At 43.7% G+C, this 22,430-nt stretch overlaps 1 protein-coding gene across 6 annotated transcripts in view; it reads left to right on the forward strand.

The window, feature by feature from the left end:
* IL1RAPL2 (interleukin 1 receptor accessory protein like 2) overlaps positions 1-22,430 on the forward strand; it is a 401,853-nt gene that overhangs the window by 167,368 nt on the left and 212,055 nt on the right. The window contains exon 3 of one of the 6 annotated variants that reach the window (XM_026123130.2): positions 11,101-11,240. The exons of the other annotated variants lie outside the window; for them this stretch is intronic. Coding sequence (XP_025978915.1) covers positions 11,101-11,240 — 140 coding nt within the window. The remainder of the gene's footprint in view (positions 1-11,100; positions 11,241-22,430) is intronic. 6 annotated transcript variants of the gene reach the window in all.

The raw sequence follows: 22,430 nt of genomic DNA on the forward strand, positions 1-22,430 counted from the left end.
GTTAATTCAGTGTATTGATTTATCAGCCTCCCAAGCAAGCATCTACCTACTGGGCTTGCTTCTTCCTCTGCTAAACCATTATGGACTGAGGCCAGATCCAGTGTTGGTGGAGGTCTGCCTGCCTGTGCCGATGGCGCAGCGGGTTTGAGAGGCCTGCCTGCCGCAGGCGTCCTCTGTTGGACCTTCCAAAATGTAAAGCGATGTGAAAACGGACAGCTACTTTCTGAGTATGTAACTGATGAGGCTTGTGTGTGGATTGTCCCAGAGACTGCGTTACTGTATGGTGCATGATGCGTCTTTGAAGATACACACCAAAATCGACTCCCATTTGCTCCCAAACATGCATCATTTCATTTTTAGGATGTGCATGTCTGTACAGAGGATCAGAAAAGAGAATGAAATGCTGGAGCTAATCTTCAGCAAATGCAGCACACGTAAGAAGATTATGCAAAAATGTTAATTTTTATTATTAAATCCCACTTTAGGGAGAAGGAGCCCTTAATAGTCTGGCTAAAGACTCTAGTCACGCCAGATTAGCATTGTTGTACATTAATAATAAAAATAGCTGGGTCCGATTAGTGTCACTTAAAGTTTTCTGAATGAGAAATATAACTCTTTGAATTAAACAGCTTGAATAGCAGCTAATGATTCCCAAGGAATAATTTGTATTAAAAAGTTAAGACCTTCACTACTTTTCTAAAGGAAAATCTGTCATCAGTGTAGGAATTACATACCATTCACGTAATAGTATGAAAAGAAAGGAGCTTCACAGACCATAAAGCGTAACAAAGGAATATCTAAAATTGATTTTCATTTAAGTAGATTACTTATGTTTTCCTCTGGAACAAGGAAAGTGTACTCTAATCTTCACCACTTTTCAGAATTAGAGCTACTGGTTTGATCCAGATATCCGTCATTAAATGCAGCAAGCCATTCTGTCCACGTGCCTGCTTCCCTTGGAGCTGCATCTCTGCAGCAGAGGACGTTGTGCCCAATATACTTTTCTTTTTTTTTTTAAACTCCTTAGTTATTCCCATCTTTATGGCTGATTTGCGGGTTAATTTTGGGTAACTAATTTAATTCTTCTGTCCTAGAGAATCCATTTGTGGGAGGGATTTGGGGAAATAGACTGTTTTCAAGCTCGTAACAAAGTAAGCATTTAAGCTGTCCTGGCTTCTCCTTGGGAGCGGCACTGGACGCTTACCACACATTTGCTCGGGTTTTTGCAGTGGTTCGTTCACCCTTGTTTTGAGTGGTGTTCAGTGCGCGGGGGGCTTCTCAGTGCCCTGAGCGGCTGGGGCCCAGGCTCCATCTGTCTTTTTTACTAGTTAGAAAATTCCTGGGGGAGCTTCAGGGTTGAAAAACCTGTGCTTTCAGCCAGAGTTTCACCTGTGAGATATCGTGCCCATGGCGTGGGTTTGCTGTGGTTATCTGCCCTTGTCATTGTGCAGAAAGCCTCAGCTACAAAATAAGAGCTTGTATTCTTTTGGTTTCTTTTGTCTGATCATTTTTAGCCTGCTTTCTTAAGGAAATGAGGATAACACGGTCACCTTCTGTGCATGTGTTTCTTCATCATTCCCTATTCCCCAAAACTTTTGAATCCGTCACCTACATTTGACAAGGGAGAAGGGGTGTCATGGGTAATTTTAATCTTTTAAAAAAGACTACCAGGTACGGGTGTGAGTGGCCCATCTCAAGAAGGAGACTAAAGGATGAGCTTGTTTATTAGACTTCTGGGAATCAAAAGGACAGAGAGGCTGTGGATTCACCAGCCACACAACAAGTTTTGATTCAAGCTTGCGCCCTCTGCAACCCAAGGGAATCCCATCACGGGAATCAAATCCAGAAGAAAGCAGAATCTGTTAGATCTGCTGGTCCCAGAACAGTTTGTTTCTTTGGCTAGCGTGGGAGGCTTTTTGACAAAGAAACTGATTTTTTAATGGTGCTCTTACAAACACTGCCGCATTACTCTATCAAAAACAGTGCTGTGAATACTTGTCTATGTGCTCATTACAGTGGTGTAAGCCTTTAATAGAAGTGTTGGTTTGACAAACCAGTCCATTTAATTGAACAATTCAAAGGTGAGACATCCTTCCTATAGCAGGCAGTTAGGTAACTCTGCGACAGGGAGATTGTCAAGGTAAGTTCAGAAGCAAGTTGCTGAAAAAATGATTAGAAGAATTTGTGTAGGTCTGTGCTGATACTCTACCAAGCAAGACTGCTTCCTTCTACATAAAATCAGGGTTTTGAGGCTCAGAGGCCTCCACATGTTTGTAAATTGGTCAAATTCTTCAGTTTTTTCTTGACTTGTCAAAGCATTCTGAAAAGAAGCATGTGCAGGTCAAATTGAGATGGAAATAGGTGAGTTTGAAGGGGTATCCCGCACTGGGGATCATTGGGTTTGTTGTTACCATGATTTGTTCAGAACTTACCTTGGCAACTCTTGGCACTGTCCCTTTTGGGAGCGTGTTACGTTAAGGAGTTCACCTGTTTTCTTGCTCCCCAGGTATGTATGGGATCAGCTTCCAGCAGAAATACAGAAATCAGGCAGTTCCTCACTGTGTTTCTGAGCTTGCCCAAACAAATATTGGTAATCTCATAGAAAAAGCCTGTTTTTACAAGATTTACAGAGCTGCTACTGGACAAATAAGGGTGGATAGCCTTTGGTGGAGTCCAAAGTGCTCCTAAGGCAGGAAGCCTGTTCACCTGAGATTGTGTGGTGGTGGTTGTGTTGTGGGCACTCCCCGACAGCCAGCTCTAAACCTCTCGGTTCTTGCTGGCTCTGAGCGTGTTTCCCACTCAGTGCAGAGCCCGAGTATGCCTGGCATGGCGATGTGCACCTGGGAGGGGAAGTGTGTACGGAGAAGATAAAATCAGAGCTGAGTGGGGGAGATTCCAAGTTCAGAGTAACCCTTGAGCCAGGTCAACTTCTTAAGAAATCTTGGTGCTTCTTGTCTAACCTTCAAAAATTCTGCTCGCTAAACTGGAGTTGCTTTTATTTTGCGACTGCTTGAGCATTTCCTATGAGCTATCCAAAATATGGTCCATCGCAGGATCTCCCAACCAGACACCACAGACATTGGTTTTACCTTTGTCTAAGGGGAATCCAAAGTATTTGGCAGGGAGTATAGCAGGGGCTACTGGTAGTTTCGATGGCATAATTACAGGCCATTGGCTAATCCTGGTTTTAGATTCTGCTGGTGCTTTGTTGAATTGGGTCTGAATCCAGCATGCAATTGCATGTTCAGTTACACCACTTTGTGTTTTGCTGGCTCACACATGTCTGGTTTTTGATCGCAGAATTAGAGACCAGCCCCCCAGCAGTGCTGGAGAAGAGAGCATCATGCTATGTCCTTCCTAAGGTTGTTTGCGCTTCCTCTTTGGCAGGTCTTTCACTAGACAGAAACGCCTTCAGAGGCTGCTTTTATCTCTGTAATGAAGGCGACTGTACTGACTGTGTGAAGTGCTGGAAATGAGACCTTAGCTCTTTCCCTGTGCACAAGCAAACAAGACGCTGTCCTCAGGAATTTTCCTTGATCATTGTGGCTTCTCTGCTATACACTCATCTTAAGAACAGACAGTTTTTCTGTGATCATGTACTGCAAACCAGTTTGTTACCCACTCAAAACACAGTAAAGCAGACTAAACTCTTGCTGGTTAGGATGCTTCCTTTGTACCCAGAACATGCCGAAGAAAATCAACAACCTAAATAGCATGTGTTTGTACTATTTTAGCGGTAAGATGTAAGCAGTTTTAATTTGGCTATTCTAGTGGCTTGGTATTTCAGGGATGATGACAGGTGAACCTCCTGATATTCTGAATTCCCAGTTCAAGAATAGCTGTAAAAGGTTTTTTGATATAAGAGAGTGCTAATTGTACAAATCATTACCTCCAGCCTGACATGCCTCTGCTGTTTATTCTTTAGCAGTAATTAATTCTATAATTAGAAAATGTTCTGTTAGTTATTTCTCTGGGAACTCAGCCTATTTCCCTATGCAGGAGGTTTTCAAGAAGCTGGCACAAGGATGACCTTGGGAATTTGGCTACTGTTGCCAGCAAGAGCTAGGTTGCTTCACTGGGAGATCCTTACTTTAAAATACAGCCCTTATGAGTTGGACAGCCTCATTTCTTGTTGCTGAGATTCAGTGCCACACATGGATGGATGTGCCATGGCCCTTGCAGGGATGCAGACCTGGCATCCCCGTGTGTCTGCTTCTGCTCGGATCTGCCAGCGTCTCCCCTTCTGTGAGAAGCTTGTGTGAAATGAGTGTACTTCATAAAGTACCAGCATGAACACAGGAAAATCAATAAGCAATTTGTGTGATAATTAATTAGGGTGCCAGAATTAATTACTCTTTCTTCCCCTTCTGATTTGGATAACAGTCGCATCTGATTTGGGAAGTTGCCATTTTTTCACTTATAGTTTGGTCTCTGTTGTTGGTATGTTTGTTGGGTTTTTTGGCTGTGACCAGAAGGGAGGAGTTGACAGATAGCAGATCACAGTGTGTGAACTTGCTTGTCCCAGGAAGGTGACACCATGAACCTGGTGGCCACCAGGACCTGTTGACGAGGAAGTGCGCCGTGTGCAGGTCTGGCGCAGGAGAAGGATTGTCACTTACGAATGCGGCCCAGCGCAAGAGCCTGGTCGGGTGTCCTTTGTGCCTGGCTTAGCTTTCCTGTCTGTGCTGAGAAGTTTATCATCATCAGGCTTCAAGCTTCTTGCATACATGCCTATCCTTGCTGTCCTGTTTCCTTTCCATAGTCACACAGAAGACTAATTATACATGCTAGACTAATGAACTCATTTTGTAAATACACTAGGTAGTGAAATAGATACCAGCTTCACTTTTCTTGGGGAGCTTTAAGGGCACAGTTTCTTTTCTTCCCATCAAATTGGCTTCTGTCAACAGAAATGAGTCTCCCAAAGCATCTCTGCCAGGTCTCTAATGATAACGAATAACTATGCTTTTTACTTGATACTAGACAAGACAAAAGGACTCTACATGTTGAGTGTTTCATAAGGATCAGAAGTCAACTGGTGATGACCACCTGGAGCTTTGCAAATTAGCATGTGCAATCGGATTTTTTGGGGGGGGTTGGGTTGGGGAGATGGTGGTGTAACAAGCAAAGCAGTTTCACTATGGTGTCCTAAAGACTTGATAGAGAATTAAATGACTCTGGAGCTTTCATAAAAAAAATACTTAATGTGTGAGAAAGACAGTTTTGTTTTTCTCCTTCCTAACTCCTAAATTTTCCAAGAATTTTTCAGTTGACTTTCCTTTAAAACTGACTTTCTTCCTTTTTTGCTTTTTGAAAGCTTGAAGAAGATGGATTTTATTTCATATTTTTGTCATTAGTCATGTATTTTCCAATAGAGTTTTCAGGGCACATCAAGAGCTCATCTTTATTAAAGGTCAAAAATCAAGAGGCACTGAATACCTGAAATTTATGCCAGGAGTGGTCAGCAGTGGGTTATAATTACTTGTGAACACTTTTGATCTGAAATAATTTGCTAGACCTCTAAGTTCATAATATTTATAAAGGAACTTCAAGCATTTCTAGGGAAAAGTACCCCTAATAAGTAGTTGAGGTGATTATTACCTCCAGTTTGTCTGTCTGTAGTGGTTCATATGGTTGCCATCTTTGTGGTATTTTAACACAGGAAAATATGCTTTAATAGGTGTGACTGGCATGCATGCATGTTTGAGGAAGAGAGAGCTTATTTTTTTCTCTGTAATTCATGGTGTCAAAAAGAAATCCTTTTGCATATGTTAAGCATTCTGAGAACTATAAATGCAATCAGTGCTTTCTGACTATGTTAAAGTAGTTTTGTAGCATGAAGTTTAAAATCTGTATTTTTTATTCAGATTGGTCCAGATGCGACTTTCACAGGAAGCCCAATCAGGTCTAGGAGGTTTTCTTCCATTAAAGGACTGCATTTGATGTCCATCAGAAGAATTCTACTTTGGCTAGAAATATGTTCAGGGAGAGGAATTCCAGCCATTCATAATTTTTTTATAAACACAGTGCAATTACAAGGAAATTCAAGTTTGGCCCTAAACGCATTGTGGAGGCAGTGGCTTCTTACTTAACGTCTGTCTGTTATGTCTGTCACATTTTCAAGAACTGAAAGCAGGGAGTCACATGCTGCCTACTCAAACCAAGCTAAACTGCTGCTCCATTTGTAAGAAGTCATTTGGTTTTAATTAGCAGAACCCTTTGGATGAGTGTATTGGTACAGCTGACTGTCTCTTCCGGTTGTGTTGAGTCAGAGTACAGGTTCTCTCTGGTTCCTTCGTGAAGCTCTCATTTTTTTCAAATGTAAGAGTACGTTGTTTATTTACAAAGCAGCTTTTACTGCAGGCCTCTTATCCAGCTAGATAGGTTTAGGTTTTCAAGTAAATTGTATTTGGTGGAGGTTAGCTGGAAGGCCTCAGATTTCAAATGAATGCAACTTTTATTTTGGAGCTAAATTGCTCAGTATCTTAAAATTAAGAAACAGAAGGTGAGAGACCCTGGTAAGAGTGTAAAATACAATATTGTTGTATAGGATACTGCCATATGCCAGCCTAAGTGATTGGAAAGGAATATAGAAAACCTTGTAGCTTTTCCAAGCAATGATGCATTAATTATCCTTCAGCTGTCAATAATTTGGGGTTAACAAAGGGATCTGAATGGACTCTGAAAGTTCGAAATAGATCAGAATGACTTAAGTGCACATCAATAATTAACTTGTTAGCCCTGAACTCAGATTGGTGTGGAGATAAATTATTTTAGCTCCAGGCACTGTTCCCAACACAGTACTAAAAGTAATGGATGGTGGGTAGCTCCTGAACATCATAACATCCCCAACATTCAAATTACTCACTGTGAATCATGGTAGTTCCTTGTGGGAATGAACCTGGAGCGCTTTGAACTCAACAGTTCAGGTTCTCATGCAGAAGATTTTGGACTGAAAAGGAGATGCTGTGAGTTGGCGTCAGACTCTGGTCCCCAGTGTCCCAGGAGGATGGTGCTCTCCTACCCTGGCATTGCCTTGCTGGACACGAGCCTTCGCTGGAGACTCTGCCCCCAGCACTTCACATCCAGTCCCACCGTGTTGTCTGATACACTCTGAGCTTTGGCTTTCTTTTTGTCATTGCGCTTGTTGCTGCCCGCGAGGCTTGCTCAGCCCTGCCTTTAGCCATCCCATCACCACTTTACTGGCTCACCCTGCCCATGCGAACTACTGGCTTTGCTTGGGGTGAGGGTTTCTGAAACTCAAGCAAATCTGTGTTTAAAAAAAGGCCTTGAATAGGACTTTGTTGGAGAAAAGGGAAGATATGCTGGAGAAAAAAGTGTGCAATGGCTCCCGGAGAGCTGGTTTCCGGCACGTACTGGTAGCACGTGAGTAACGGTTGGGAGGTACAAACCGTCCTTCATCCTCGCCTGCATGTCTCTGGATGGACTGATACCCTGAAGCTAAACACTGCGGTAGCTATAGAGAAGTTGGGTAAACATTTGGGTTTTTTTAGACCCAGTAGCAACGTTAGGCCCATTGGAGGATGAAGCAAAAAACCTTATAGAAAACAAGGTGGATTCATCTGTCATGCGTCGTCCCCCCTATTTCATTCTGATCTTTAAGAGTTACAGATTGCTTTAAACCTTGTTAGTGATTAGTGTTATCTGCAATAGTCTTTCTATTAGCATTAGCTACTGGAACTCTGGATGTGTAACTTTGATTGCATAATTGTTTTCCTTGTGATCCTTTCATGATAATTAGGCAATTAGTGTTAATCTAATATTAATGTTGAAAATCCAGCCACCCAAGTGAGTGAATTCCTCCAGTTAAAGATACTAATGGTTTTTATTTGGCTGCGCTGTGCAATATGAAGAGTTTGTGTTATGGGTTAAAAACAACAGTAAATGCAGATGTCCGTATAAAGAAAACAAGAGTAGAAAATGCTACATTTTTGCAAAGCAGTATTCTTATCAGCTCAGTACATCCTGTGAGAGGTGGTTGACTTCTGTGCACATAATTGTATACTCTTTCAAACTGAAATTCAGTATTTTATTGTTAATTTGCTTTTTCCATGGTAGGAAGGACCTGTGCTTAAGTGGGAGCAGAAAAAGAGAACTTTTTGCTTGCCTAATCAGGAAAGTTTGAAATTCAATGACCTTAGATCGTTGGCTAAGTGTGCCGAGAGTTTTTGAACTGTGATTCAGCCATCCTCAACTGTTCCAGTGTCTGCAAAATAATCCCACTGATTTCATCGCTGGACTGGACTAAGATGTAAAATTTCATCCCTCAATTTGTGATTGACGGGGAGAAGGGATGCGTTGCTGGATGGTTTAGTGTGGACAGAAATCGGATGGCATGGAGTTTTAGTTAGGATGGGGGTCTACGTTATTGTTCATCTTAAGTTATCACAGCTTAAAATTTACACAGACTATCATTTGCATAATATAAAAATGGAGAAAATCAAGCTGAATCCAAAGCACTCTTGTAATGCCAGCATGATTTTCTCTTAATGAACCTTTCCGTCTGTGCAGGTTTTTCGCTAGTATTGCTGCGACCTCGGTGATGTGCTTGTCTCTCGTGTGAAGCATGCGGGGAGCTGAAGGCGCGCGTGGGCGGGCGCCCGCGGGGCCGCCCCGGCCTGCGAGAGGCCTCGTCGCGAGGGCGGTACCCAACGCCCGGTGGCTCCCGTGGGGGCACAGGGGAGTATAAAGTGGGAAATTCGCTGGCTGATGTTTAAGTGAGATATACAAAGATTCTTGTCACTCTTTTTCACTGCGAGGCTCTAACTGTGATCATTTCCAAAGAGCAGTTGACATTTATTTACGGTTTGTTTAATGGATCTTGAACGAAGTGAGCTGGCTGCTTTGCTGTGCTGGGAAGTACGTATTTCTTAACCAGGTCAAGGTCCCTCAGAGTTGGGCGCCGAGCCTCTCCTTCGGGTAGGCTGACGGTTAGGCTGTGGCTTTGGGAAGCAGTAACGCTGCTCTGCTATTTCGGTGCTTCCTGTTCCCGGGGGAGATTGTGTTAAGATCCCGAAATTAGCCTTTATCGTAGCGCTCTTCAAAGGCAGCTCATCTTCGAGGGGGGCAGCGGGTTGTTTCCTGCTGGGGTTTGAACCTGTCTTTTGGGAGGACTGAGGGCTGACTTAAGATTTCAAAAGACCAGTAGTTAACCTCTCTTTGCACACTCCTTCAACACAAAACAGTCCTGGAAGAATGAAGGAATATAATTTTTCAACAAAATTTAAAATACTACTTCTTTAATCCTTGCTTGCTTTTAGTCTTAATTCCAAACGCGAATTGTGTCTTCATAGAGGAGTGAAGGCCGCTCTTTGCCCTCCGCGTTGTCGCGGTTCGGGCAGCGGTGCCGGCGGGGCCCGGGGCTGCCTCCTGGCCCCTCGCTTAGCTGCTGGCTCTCACTTACAGCGCTCTTCCCCAAGCTGTGTTTGTATGAGGATATTAGATACCGTATCCTGTTCAGCTAATGCCGTTACTACCTCAAGTGGACATCTGCGAGTTCTGATTTCATTGATTTTTTTTTTCTGGGAAACTTAGTCTGGTAAGGTTTCCATCTCTGTAAAAGTTGGAGAGAGTTATTTTATTTATCCAGCCAGCTTCTCCGCTCACTACTTTCCCAGCTGCCATATATTAGTGGATTAGTGGATAATTTTTAAGACTACCATGTTGTACTAGAAGAGGATGGGATGGTTTTAGAAACCCATCTATCTGAATTCCCCGGGTATGTCTGGCATGGTTGCTGCTTTTGATGCCTTTGTAGAGTTTTAATGCCCATGAGCCAGAAAAGTTTATGGTAAGAAATAAATATCTGAAATACGGTTATTCTATACATAAATTTTTCTTTATGCATGATAATGCTGAAGCTATAGAAGTCTTTCTGCTTTTTTCCTGTGAATTCTGTTATCTTACAAGTCTGGGACAGGTTAAATTGCTCTGTGGACAATTTAACTGTAGGATCTCTGCCCACAAGAAAATCATTAATTTTGCATAAACTGACTCTATTGCAAATGCCAGGACAGCCAAAGATTCTTTCCTAGTCCCCTTCTCCTCCCCGCTCTGGAAAAAACTGTTTTAAGATGAGGCTATTGACCACATATTTTTTCTCATTAAAAAATACACCCTTGGGTTTTATTGAACTATGCATGGTTTTCTAAAATCATTTAAAATATAGGTTGAAAGTATTTCTTTGGGAAATGTTACCTGAAGAAAATGCATTTCTTCTGTTATGTGTTAATTAAATCCACTCTGCTGCTTTTTTATTTATTTGTTTGCTTATTTACTTTTTAAATTGGCATTGAAAATGTGATTGTTACAGCCTTAAGGAATACTGCATTTAGCGTTTCTGTGGAAAACCTTACTATGGCTCCCAGGGGCTCGTGTTTAGTAATACAGCAGCACTGTCAGCTTTCCTCTGTCTCTTTTGCATGGCCTTTGCCCCTATAATATCCGAGTTACCCAGGCAACGTTTTTATTCTTGCCTTCGTAAAGCTGGTTCTCACTTGCCGGCAGCTTCTGCACGGATACACGTGCTCTGGCCGTGTCGTGGGCCAGCCCCCTGCTCCTGGCTCGGGGCATCCCTCTGCACTCACCCGCCTAAAGACCTGGCCTGGCCCCAGGAGGTGGCCCCAGCTCTTGAGTGAATATTTCTATTAAAAGATAAGGATTGTTTGTTGTTGCCGTTCATAGTGATAACAGAGTTCTTCTAGGACCATGTAGTTTGGGCCAAACTTCAAGAGGAAGTGTCAGACTCCAGTTCCTTCTGCCGGTACCGGGACAGCAGATAACCTCATCTTCTGTGTCCTATGCAACCTGTCTTCCTTGTTGTGCAGGATGCAGCGCAAGCTGAAATCTGTATTTTGACGTGTCAAACTGAGGTATCCAAACCATTACTTAAAACCCTAGATGGGCATTTTTTCCATATATTTCTTTTACATTTGTCAAGTCGAAACATTCCAATTTTAGCCTTGAAAGTTCATTGTAGTGAAAATTTTGTTTAACTCTTAATTGTAACATCTAGACATTAGGTAGAATCAGTAAATATTTTTCCTGCTTAAATAGCCCTAAATAATTTTTTTCTTTTAGGCTATCTAGATGTTTGTCACATGATCCCCTGATGAAGGCACAGTTCTCTTTTCTTGGGAGATGCATCTGCAGGAGAAATGCTTTTCACCTCTGCTTTTGTGGAGTAACTGTGAAAGAAGCTCAGAAGAGACCTCTTTCAAGTATGCATTTGCCTCTGGGGAGTAATTGCATATGGCATATCTTCTTGAAGGTGTATTTGTAACTCGTAGGACTTGCAGCTCACTGAAGGTTTACCGCTGTCGCGTTTCATTAATGTGTGCCTGTAGTTTGTCTTTCATGTGTAAACTTCACTGCGCAAAGCTGTTGTGATAGGAACAGGCTCATTTAAAATTATTCCAAGACAAATGTGAATGAGAAAATTCTTAGTTTTATATATGAAAGTTTGATAATCGTACAAATGTTGTGTTTTTTATATCAACAAGCAGTATAGAGCAAAGTAATTTTGTTACATTAAGTACTGAATTTTAAAAGTAAAAATACAGCTAAAATGTAGATGTGTTAAAGATGCTGAGAAGTGTGATCTTATGAGGGTGGACTATAGCATTCTGTGTATAGCGTTCTGCTTTGTAGGCTGAGCGTTCCCCATGAGATTTGATCTCCTAAATCTTTTAAAAATTGCAGCCATAAATGTCTACATATTTTGCCTATAACCCTGAATTGTGTCTATCAAAACCATGCAAGTCTTAGTAGAAACCTAAAAATGGATCAAAGTTACACCATTCAGTAGTACCTGCAAAGGTTGGGGGACGTACAGATTTGAGTTGTTAAACTGAGAACTCCTGTGTTGGCTTCAATACCAGGTCAGACGTGGCTAGTGTCTCAGAGAATCTGTTGTTGTCGTGAGATACAGGGCTTAAGGTAATGGCTAAGATAGGACCAACCCATGGTCTTCCTGCACCCAAAGGCTACTCCTGCTGGGACCCAGAAGGCACAATCTCTGTATCACATCTCCTCTTTGCCAGAAACGTAAGTCTCAAAACTAAAATTCCAGGCTCTGCCAGGATACAACTCAGAATTTATAGTGTTTCTGGTTACTGCAATCAATTTCTAGCTTTCACCATCAGAGTTTTAAGGCAGGATGACAGCTTCCTTCGTGCAGGGAGGAACTCCAGCATTATGCACGGACTCCAGAGATAGCAAAGCAGAATACAGATGGGACAGCCAGAATTGACCTATGCTTTGTCAGAAGCATCAGGAGAGAGCATTTCTGTGTTTTTGAGTTACAACGATACAGGAAGAATTCTTGTTTTACCCAAGTTGGAAAAAATATTATATTGCAGGCTTACGTGCATTTGAGGCTGAGTGCCACAAGACTCAAGTGAGACATGGAGAGTGCTTCGTGAGGAGCATCCAAAAGTACTCATTTGCTTCCTTTTTATTCCTTCACACTCATTCCTCATATTTTTTTCCCCTGTTTGGTATTCTCCTATCAGTGGTACTTGATCCTGGTTGCTCATTGTGGCAGGGCTGTGATTGCTGTGGATTCAGATCCCATTACCTGCCGCACGCTGTTGGCGCTGAAAGCGCTGAGAAGAGGTGGTGAGCACCGGTAGGCAGCCTCCGCGGAGCTCCGGAGAGCTTGGACCTCCTGGCCAGCTTGCAAAAGAGCCTGTTTCTTGCCTGGGAAACAAATGAAGAGCCATTAACCACCATCCATCTATTTGCACTGTGGTTGTACATGTAAGTGGTTAAACTGCAGGTTAATGGTGTGTGTTAATGTGGCAGTCTGGGAAACCAGCCTCTTAAATTGGGCATTTTAGTGTTTTGAGGCAGGTGAGACTCTTTTAAAGCATTTAAACATTTTTAGTGTTGTGTTCTATTGTCTTTGTGTTGTATCTCTCTCTTACCTTTTAATTCAAGTTGGATTTTTCTTTAAGAAGGATAGAGTGAAGAACAAAAGGTGTCAAAGATAATATGGGGGCCCTACACTCAGCTTTGGAAAGGGGTTTTCAATGGGAAGTTTGACCATCTGCTTTGTCAGGGCAAATCACTACGTTAGAAGTCTTTTATGTTACAGCTAAGAACTGAGAGGTGATTAAAAATGACAAACAGCTTGTTGTTGAAAAATTGATTTTCCGTGGTAACATTTTAAAGAGAAAACCTTTGTTTTCTTTTTTAATTTCAGGATGAAATTTCAAAATGGAACTTTTCTTCCAGAAGTTTCATTTTGAAATCATAGAAAAACAAGTTTTCTTCTTCTTCTTTTTTTTTTTTCCTTCCTAATTTCAAACATCTGCCTCCTTCCATTACTGCCCAGCAGGAAAAAACTAAAACAATTTGAAAAGAGAGCAGTGGAAATGAACCACTTTTGCTCACAGTGTGGCACACGCATCCCTTTCCCATTTCCTCCTTTCAGGAAAATGGGAGAAGGGTATTAAAATGCTCGTGTAGGAGTTGGGTTTTCATGCATCCTGGTTTCTATACATTTATCAGTGGTATGGTATTCTGTACAACCCAAAAGAAGATTGGTGTCAAGAATTTAAATCTCTTATTGATAGGTTGTTTGTTGCCTTGCAAATCTGCAAACTGGAATCATTTCTGCAAACCAAAGGCGTATCTAAATGCAACAGCGCTATGCCGCGATGCTAAACCAGCCCGTGGTTTCAGGTAGTGTGTTGGGGAGTAGAGCGAGTTTGCTCCTACTGCTACTACTGCCAGAGCTGTTTTGGGTATCTTTGCACAGAACTGTCTTGTGGATGCGTCGGGCAGATGGGTAGGCATATGCCAGGAGACGATTCTTTGGGGGCTTTTTTAGTCTACGTAATACAAAGTCTTTCTGTCACTAGACCAGTCTGACATTGCTTGTCTCTGAGCAATTGTAGGATAATGCAAGAGATCTGACACAATTAATGCGGAAAACAATGAATCAGGATGAATGCTGATGTTTTTGAAAGGATCATGATACAGAATTTAAATTTTGTGATTGTTTAAAAATTAATGTGGATTGACATCTCTTGTACTTGATAAGAAAGCTTGACCTAGTAATGCAGAGATCAAAATCATTCCATTGCAGTGAATATACATACTGAAGATCAAGTAATGATGCTTCAAGCAAATGAAGCAGATCACTGAATTTCTGAGAAATAAAGGTACTGGATAAAATTCTACAGTACATACCAACTCCATATGCTGTCTTAGTAATGCTATAATTAAGCCAAAGAGTCATGTCAAACTGCCCTTTCCCATCTGCTCTGTGATCTGTTCAGGGACCAATTCAAAAAGAATGACAGCTGACCTCGAAAAGGATGCGTTTGGCTAATGTACCCTCCGCCGGAGCTGATACTTAAACAGAACTCATCCCCTCCCGTAAATGGGTATGAATTGCTCTCCATTAAATTGCAAAGAATTAAACACTGGGCGTGCTGTTGAGCAGGCTTGTTGAAAATTTGTGTTTCAGAAAATGCCTCTTGATATTAGTTGAGCCATTTGATAGCTCATAAAAATATTCTTCTATTTTATTTACAGCTATGTAAACTGCAGTGTGATGGCACAAGTTTAAAATAGCACAGTTGGGTTTTTTTCTGTTCACTTTTGATAGCTTTTGCCAAAACAAGCCTGTTAATAATGAAGTCTCAGAAGTTTGGTATGAATAATTGACATGTGAGACACGCGAAACTCAGCCTGTATTTATGATCCTAATTGATTTCATTTATTTTGCATCCCCTGTGAATTCCTCACTGTCAGTCTTGCCATTATCTTAATGTTGTTGTTTCCAATAACACTCAGAAAAGTCATTTTAAAGGCAGGGGGTCTTTCAGCGCAGATGCGTCAGGTGTAAAGCTCGCTTTCCTCAGAAGATCGAATTGGCAAAAGGAAACCCCATGGAATGGCACAGCTTAAAACCCGGGGTTTGGCCATCTATCTGAGTCTGTGTTACCTTGTGAAAGTCTGCTTAATGCTCGGTCCCACGAGCATCTGTATTCATCTAGTAAGGGCATGGTTTTGTTGTGACAGGGAAATGTGAAAGATGTTAATGCTGGAATCAGTGCAATGTTTAGAAGGTCGCAATGGTTTCTGGAGAAGGCAAACAGGACTGGCCTGCCGGGGGGCGGCTGCTGCGGTTCCACTTTGTGGTTGGGGAAAAATCGTTCCATCTGCCCGGTCGGACTGCCGGGAACCCTGAAAGCCATCCCAGGTGCTGGAGCTCGAGGCAACCGCCTGACCTTTGGAGGCGTTTAGATCCATATCTGAACTTGTATCTAGCAATGCTGCCGTGCCTTCAGCTGACGCGAATCGGGGCGGCTTCCACAAGCACCTGCCCTCCGGACCATCAAAGCTAGAGCCATCCACCTTAAAAATATGGCTCTTGCTCTGTGGTTAATGACTGGCTCCCGTTTCTACCTTCCCATCACACAGAAAAGCGTGGGGCTCACCAGAGTCCCGTTCTTTGCAGTCAGTGAAAGCTGATCCAGGTAGATGTAGCTAATGTTATTCCTCGTGTGGGCTTTCTGCTGGCCTGGAATGAGAAAAGTAATAGCTCAATATGTCTAGGGAAAAATGTAATTTTTGGCTCCATTTGATGAGTAGAGTATAAATGTGATTGAGAGTAATCTCAGTTAATTGCGTATTGCACGTCTGGCTGGTGCATTCGGCCTCTGTATTTAGTGGACAGAGAATCCAAATAAGCAGCTGTTCTCTGAGAAGCAAACTCTCACTGACTCATCCAGGGTTTTTTAGCACCTGCCTTACTTCAAAGTCTTCTCTGAAACAGAAGTTGGGTCTTTAACCTGAGCTCAGTGTGATTTCTGTGAAGTGTCCTTCCCTCCTCTCCCCTCCCCTGCTTTTTTTCAGCATGTCGTTGGCATTTACATTTATGCTGCTCCTCAAGGAACAGTATAATCCAGTTCCTCAAGGTTTTGCTAGAGAAATACGGTTGGCTTTAAGGCTTGGTGTCCAGTGACAGCTGCAGTGAATCCAGCTGTTCTCAGCCTTCCTCTGCCATTGGCATGTGGGGCTGGAATTTTTCCAGGGTCTTCAGCAGTTCAGAGTGGGATGTTTCGAGTCACCACAGGCTGGGCTTTTCTCAAGTGCTTTGTTCAAGCTGAAAGCAGTTCCAAGGTGAAATTCAAGAGACGAAATTTGGATGAAACTTGGTCATTCTATTTATTTATTTATTGACTTATGGTGTGATTTATTGGACACAACTGTATTTGCTGGAGCATTTTTCACCTTCCATTCTCTCTGCGTTTTCTGCCCTCTCTTCCAAAAGGTTAAAACAAGTGGATGTGACCTGCTGTATCGCTGTTTCTGTGCTCTCCCTCGTGCTTAGCATGGACAATCTCTTCAGCCTAAACTTGTCTTCTCGCAGGCGTAGCTGCGGTTCTGCGGAGCTGCGTCCCCGTCCCCGTCCCCGGGAGACGGCCGTTGCCTCGCTTTGAAGGCACGCTTGGGTGTTCCCGACGCCCCAGCGATGGCAGAGCATGGCAGAAGGTGGTGTGTGTTTGACGATGCCTTTTGCTGTGACGGTGAAGCCGCTTTTCCCCCAAACGTGATTACTCCGGGTGCCCCTGAGCTGCAGTGTCGTATAGCAGCTAGTGTAATATTTTATAACACAATTTCCCACCTCCACATTGGAAAAGCCATATTGTGCCTCACAGTGGAAGCTGTATTAGCAGCGTCATCAGTAATGTAATGCATCTGTTAAGTAACCAACTTCTCATGAAATGTTGCGAATTGAAATAAGCACAGATAAACCGGTCTTCTGAAATGCTTTCTGTGGAAAGCTGTGGTTTTAACTGGTCTGGGGCAGGTCTCAAAGGCACGAAACAGAGCGCCTCGGCATGGTGCTGTTGTGTTTTGCAGAAGCGTTTACGCAGGGAAGGAGCAGCTTCCTGGCTTCAGGGGCGTCTGGCAGAGCTGCTCCTTCCAAGCCGGCTCCCTGCGCCGTAGCGGGGCCTCACCTGTCTGCAGCGGCAGATTCCCGCTGACGACTGTTGTCAGGGGTATTACGCAATGGTCTGTTACTTCAATGAAGTATTAAATAAAATTGTTTCCACATCAGGAAGTAGGAAGATGACCTGCCAGAAAGCCTTAGTTCAGCTTTCAAACATGCCTGAACCTACTGACCTTCAAGATACAGTACAAGGCTCATCTTTTATTTTTCCATCAGACTTTTGCCAGAAGGGATGGCTGGAGGCACAGTATCAGTGCATGGGGAGGGTCTCTTAATGCTGTCATCGTCATTTAAATAGTGACCAGAGCGTGCAATGGGACTGTGTGATGGCTGCGTTGGGAGGTTAGCGAGCAGAGTCCCTACAGGCTTTTCTCTGCTTCGGCGAGCAGAAGGAGCCTGTGTAACCACTGGCTACTCATGGGTCAGTGCCTGGACACAGGAGCAGACTTGCACAGCGTGCAGTATCATCCGGCCCGTGCCAGGGGGTCGCTTTGCCCGGCGTCTGGTGAAGGAGCGTGGCGGCATTCCCAGTGCCCTCACGGGGCCCCGCGCTCGCGAGCTCTGGGGGGACCTGGTGCAGGCAGCGCGGGGCTCACTACAGCCCCGTGCCTTGGCGGCGCTCCCAAGCTCAGCTCTTTTAAAGCGCGGTGTGGACATTTTGAGCTGGAGCCACAGCAGGTTTAACAGCTTGCAGCACAGACCACGGCGCACACGCTTGCAGCCGGTGGCCTCCTGCAAGGCTCAGGATGCGAATGGCTCCCTGGAGCCTGCTCCTTCCCTGGAGATGGCGTGGGGAACGCAGACTCCTCGCTGCTGGTCTGCTCCCACGGGCTGCCAGGGACGTACAGCTGTGCCCGGGCACTTGGTCTGGGGAGCAGCACATGTTCCTAGTGCTGTTGCTTCTTGAAACCCTGCTGCCTGCCCTCCTCTGCACATCTGCATCTTGTTGCTGCAAAGAAGGCAATGAAGAAGGGGGCTGGCTACACTCACGTGTCCACTTGCCAGCACCAGCTCTCTGAGGCACCTTTGGGGAGATGGGGGTTTCCAGACGAGGAGGATTTTTGCTCAATTACTTTGGGCTGCTTGAAGCCTGCTCTCACAGCACCTGCAGTGCACATGCCTTCACCCCACAAGGCACAGTGGGACCAGGGCACCCGGCTGCGTGGAGATCACCATTTGCACAGCTTGGAGATTGATGGTCCTCCTTTCTGCTGCAGAGGAGCTTGGCTGAGGCCACTGCTTGCAGCATCCCTTGCCCCTCAGACGGCCTCTCCTGGGAATCAGCTCCCAGTTACTGCTCTTGGGGTACTTCTTGAAGGAGGTATAAGACAAAAAAAGGAAAGATGGAAAAGAAAAAAAGAAGGAAAGATGGAAAAGAAAAAAAAAGGAAAGGTGGAAAAAGTAGGAAGAAGAGTAATGATCTTCACAGTTACAACATTCTGGAATCTGGCTTCTAAGTGTCCCTTTATACTGGCTTCTGGCACTGTGTGACAGCTGTCATATACTTTAACTAAGCCAAGCTGAACAAAAGGAAATTAAGTTTTAATCAGAATCACGATTCGTTTCAGGTATACATTTCCCATAACAGTGATTTCTAAAGACTTTTTTTTCCTTGCCTGCTCTGAAGCACAGGCAAGTGCAGAGCCCGTCATAGGAGAAGGAAACCGCAGGGGTCAGCGAAGAGCTGGGGGGACATCGCCACGAAACAGCTCATCCAGCCTCTGAATCCCGGGGCCTGACAGCCGAGACAAGCCACCACTTCACGCTCACTGATGTTGCGGTCTAATAGGAGAGTGAGACCAGTTGGAGATGCCTATTAGGTTTCCCCCTTCCCCCAAATGAAAGCAAAGTTTTGCAAGCAGCTTTCTGTGAAATGCGAAGATCTGGCTTGCGGCCCTCATACGCCACCGTGATAAATGAGGAGATACAACAGCTTGTTCAGAAGAAGCCCTCCATTCAATGTGGCTACAAGTGAAATTTTTGGCAACTTTTGTCCTGAAGAATAAACTTGAGCCTGTGGGCTCTGTGAACAGTTGTCTGGAGTCCTGCAAAGCTTCCCAGCTCTGTGAAAGGTTTATACTGCAGCTAGCTCAGTCAGTAGCTGCGTGAAAAATGTAGAACCGTGATATTTCACTGTAATGTAAAGAATCTTTTATAGCACTTGTAGAAAAATTTCACTGTTTTCAGCTATAACTTTACAGCTAAAATGCACTGCGGGTGGAAGTGGAACAACAGATACTATTTTTTTTCAGTGCACGAACACCGATGCTTAGCCTTTGATACGCTTTGGGGATCAAATCTTTAAAATACAAATAAAAAACCAGGGTGTGAAGAAAGTGACCTAGCAAGCCAAATAAGTAAGTTTCTTCTTTCCTACTGAATCGTCATTCTGGAGATTTTAGGCCTCTGTTTATTCTGAGAATAAAAGCAAGTGCCATATTGTCCCCCTAATGAGCATCAGTCTCGACATGATGGGGCCATATGGCACAAAGCATTTCTTGCTAGCTCCCACATGGGCGAGAGGACAGTGCGCTCTGACTGGTCTGGCTCTGTGGAAGCAGCAGGTCAGTGTCTGTTCTGGTTATGATATGGATGTCTGTCCGTTATGGAATGGTTTGAGGCCATGCATTCAGTTCTCATCGCTTTCCTATGAGGTCCTCACGTGACCTCCTTTGAAATAGAAATACGTGCTCTCCATGTCCTTGCTGAGCTGCTGGGGCAGGTAGCATGGAAACGGCAGGGCTGAGTGAGGGGGGAGTTACAAGTCGAAAGTCAGGACCAGCTCTTCCAGGCAGAGGAAGATGTTGTTTCAATATAATCTGGAGCAGGCCATTTATTTATTAATAGAAAGGAGAGCTAAATTCAGAAAATCATGATAGCTGTTAATGAAATTTTATAGATTAGTGGTTACGAATTGTCATCAATAAGTTCTTGGACTTTTTTTTTTAAAATGAGGACTTTAAGCCCTCAGCCAGACCCTCTAATTTAAATGCCGCTCTCATCATCTCTGCTTTAATGTAGCTAGAAATGGTCAAACTTGTGTTGCCAACTGTGGCCAGAAGCAGACTGGTGTGTCTGAAAGGTCAGCTACAATGTTCGCCTTGTTCAGGGGCTGACAAGGAAAAGCAGCTGTGGGAAAAGCAGAGAACGGAGGTGGAAAAAAAAATCCAAGTGATAATAGCGAGTGCGTTGTGTAGCAAAGTCGCGGTAACTTGGGAGAGGTTGGGCACGGGTGAGCCAGGACGGGCACGGGGGAGCGGTGCCCAGAGGGAGGTGCACCGGGCGCCGGCGGGGGGTCCAGCAGCCGACGGCCACGATGCTGGGAGCCCCAGGGCTCAGCGCCTGACGGAGACCCCGCGGGGTCAGCTCGGACCGCGGGCTCTGCTCTCAGGCTCTGAGAACTGAGGTGAAGTTAAAGTGGAAGGTCAGTGATTTCAGACTAGGTTTGCTTTTCATCTTTTTTTTTTTTTTTTTTTTTTTCCCAGCCTGGAGGCTGGTGAGCAGGATGCTCTAGCAATGAAAACTGTTGTCTGCAGCTTTGTGTTCAAATCTTATCACTGCCATTGCCTTAACCAGGGACTGCACATCATTAGCAGTGTCTTTTTTAAAGACTTACTGTGGATGAAGATGGTTTCCTGCCCTAGAGCTTCAATCTTTCTGTTTTCTCTAGGAAGTAGGGATAATTATTCCTTTTTTTTTTTTTTTTTTTAACCTGCTTTCCCTATCAGGCTTGTACATTCCTTAGATGTTTGATAAACATCTCAGACAGCACAGCCCCTGCTTTTTACTGAGCCTGCTAAGCAGTGAACATACATTGTAATCCCGCAGAGGAGATGACCAAGTGCTCTTAGTCCAAGCCCCACCAGCCTCGGAGGCTGCACAAATGTCAGTTTACTTCCTTCCCTGCTCTGAGAATAAGAGATGGTTGCATAGTTAAATTGCAGAGTCTAGGCTTTTTGAAAGCTCGTGCACAGTTAGGAAAGGATGTCCATTTTGTCCCCTTTCTCAATGTGCTTTCAGTGTCATAGCAAGATATTATTTCTTTAATTACCAGCGTTTCCTGGTACTTCCCCACTTTAACCTCCTTCAGGATGCTACAAGAAAGAGCTGAGGCTGGGAGGAAGGGGAGTAGCTGTGCCGTGTGCTAAAATTACTGTCATGGCATGTTTTGTAAGAAATGATGGAGGACATTGTATATATAGAAGTGAAGTTTCCTTAAATGGTTTGTTTCTAGCATACTATTATAATAACCATTTTTATTATACTAATATTGTATCAACTAGACTACTGGCCAGATGGCATATTTAGTCAGGTTAAAGTGCAGGGGCACTCTACTTATATAATAAATGACAATAAACTAGCACAGTGACAGTAATATAAAAGCAGCCTCCCAAGTAGTCACATGGCCAATATTAAGGGTTGTGAGGGAATTGTTATGGTTCATTGTTAAGTGGCATAAAAGTACAGAACAAGAAGATGAAAAATGTCATATTAGCATAGTTGCTTTGCAAGCGTCAGTATTTTCAAAGCTCAGTGACAAAATCTGTACTGGACCATTTTTCCTAACAAAAGAAGATCACAGTTGAAAGCGCATCTTTAATGGCCATGGAATTTTGTTAGCATATGAATCTTGCCTCTGAACAGTGGACATGCGGCGTCTCCTTGAGAAGGCCACGTTAAGATGGTCTTCACCATTTGGCTGAGAAAGCCTAGGCTTGGCAAAACTCAAAGAAACTATCTCCACTTGTTTTTTGTAGGAAGTTGTCTTTCATTTGTGGTTTGAAGCTTAAAGAGCACAATGCTGGATCTCATCTGCCTATGAATCTTTTGTCAAAACTCAAACAATCTTGGTAGAGTTACAGACATGAAGAATGCTTGAATGAGTCCATCAGCGCTTTGCAAACAGCAGCTTTCCCCAACCCCCCCCCAAAATACCGCTCTCTTGTAAAGCACTCCACTAGGAACACCTGGGTATGTACGGCCAGGATATTTTTAGTTGTTGTCTCCTTGCAAGAAAAGTTGCAGTCCTCCCACAGGCAGAAATAAAAGGGCAAGTTGGTTGTACATATTCCCACTAGAATTCCTAAAACAGAGCAAACTCATCTGAGGGCTGTCTTGGGGAGGCAAGCAAAGTTTAAATGTCCAAGTTTTGAAGTTTTTACTGGTGTACAAAGTACGGATGAACTCAGTGAAACTCTGTGGGTCAAAACAATGAAAAGAAAGAGCGTTGGAGACAAAAAGCAAAAACAAAAACAAAAACAACAACCAAAAACAAAAGCTTGTTGAAGCTTGTTACTCCTGAAAGATTTGGAAGTCAGAGGTGATGTGTTAAAGTCTTGTCATTAAAGGTGGGCCGTGGTCGGGAGCATCTCAGAGGCTGTTAGCACGAGCTGCAGCGCTGTGTGCTGCCCTAGCAGGCTGGGCCCTGTGCGACCTG

Source organism: Dromaius novaehollandiae, chromosome 11, assembly GCF_036370855.1.
Source record: "Dromaius novaehollandiae isolate bDroNov1 chromosome 11, bDroNov1.hap1, whole genome shotgun sequence".
NCBI classification, from domain to species: Eukaryota; Metazoa; Chordata; class Aves; order Casuariiformes; family Dromaiidae; genus Dromaius; species Dromaius novaehollandiae.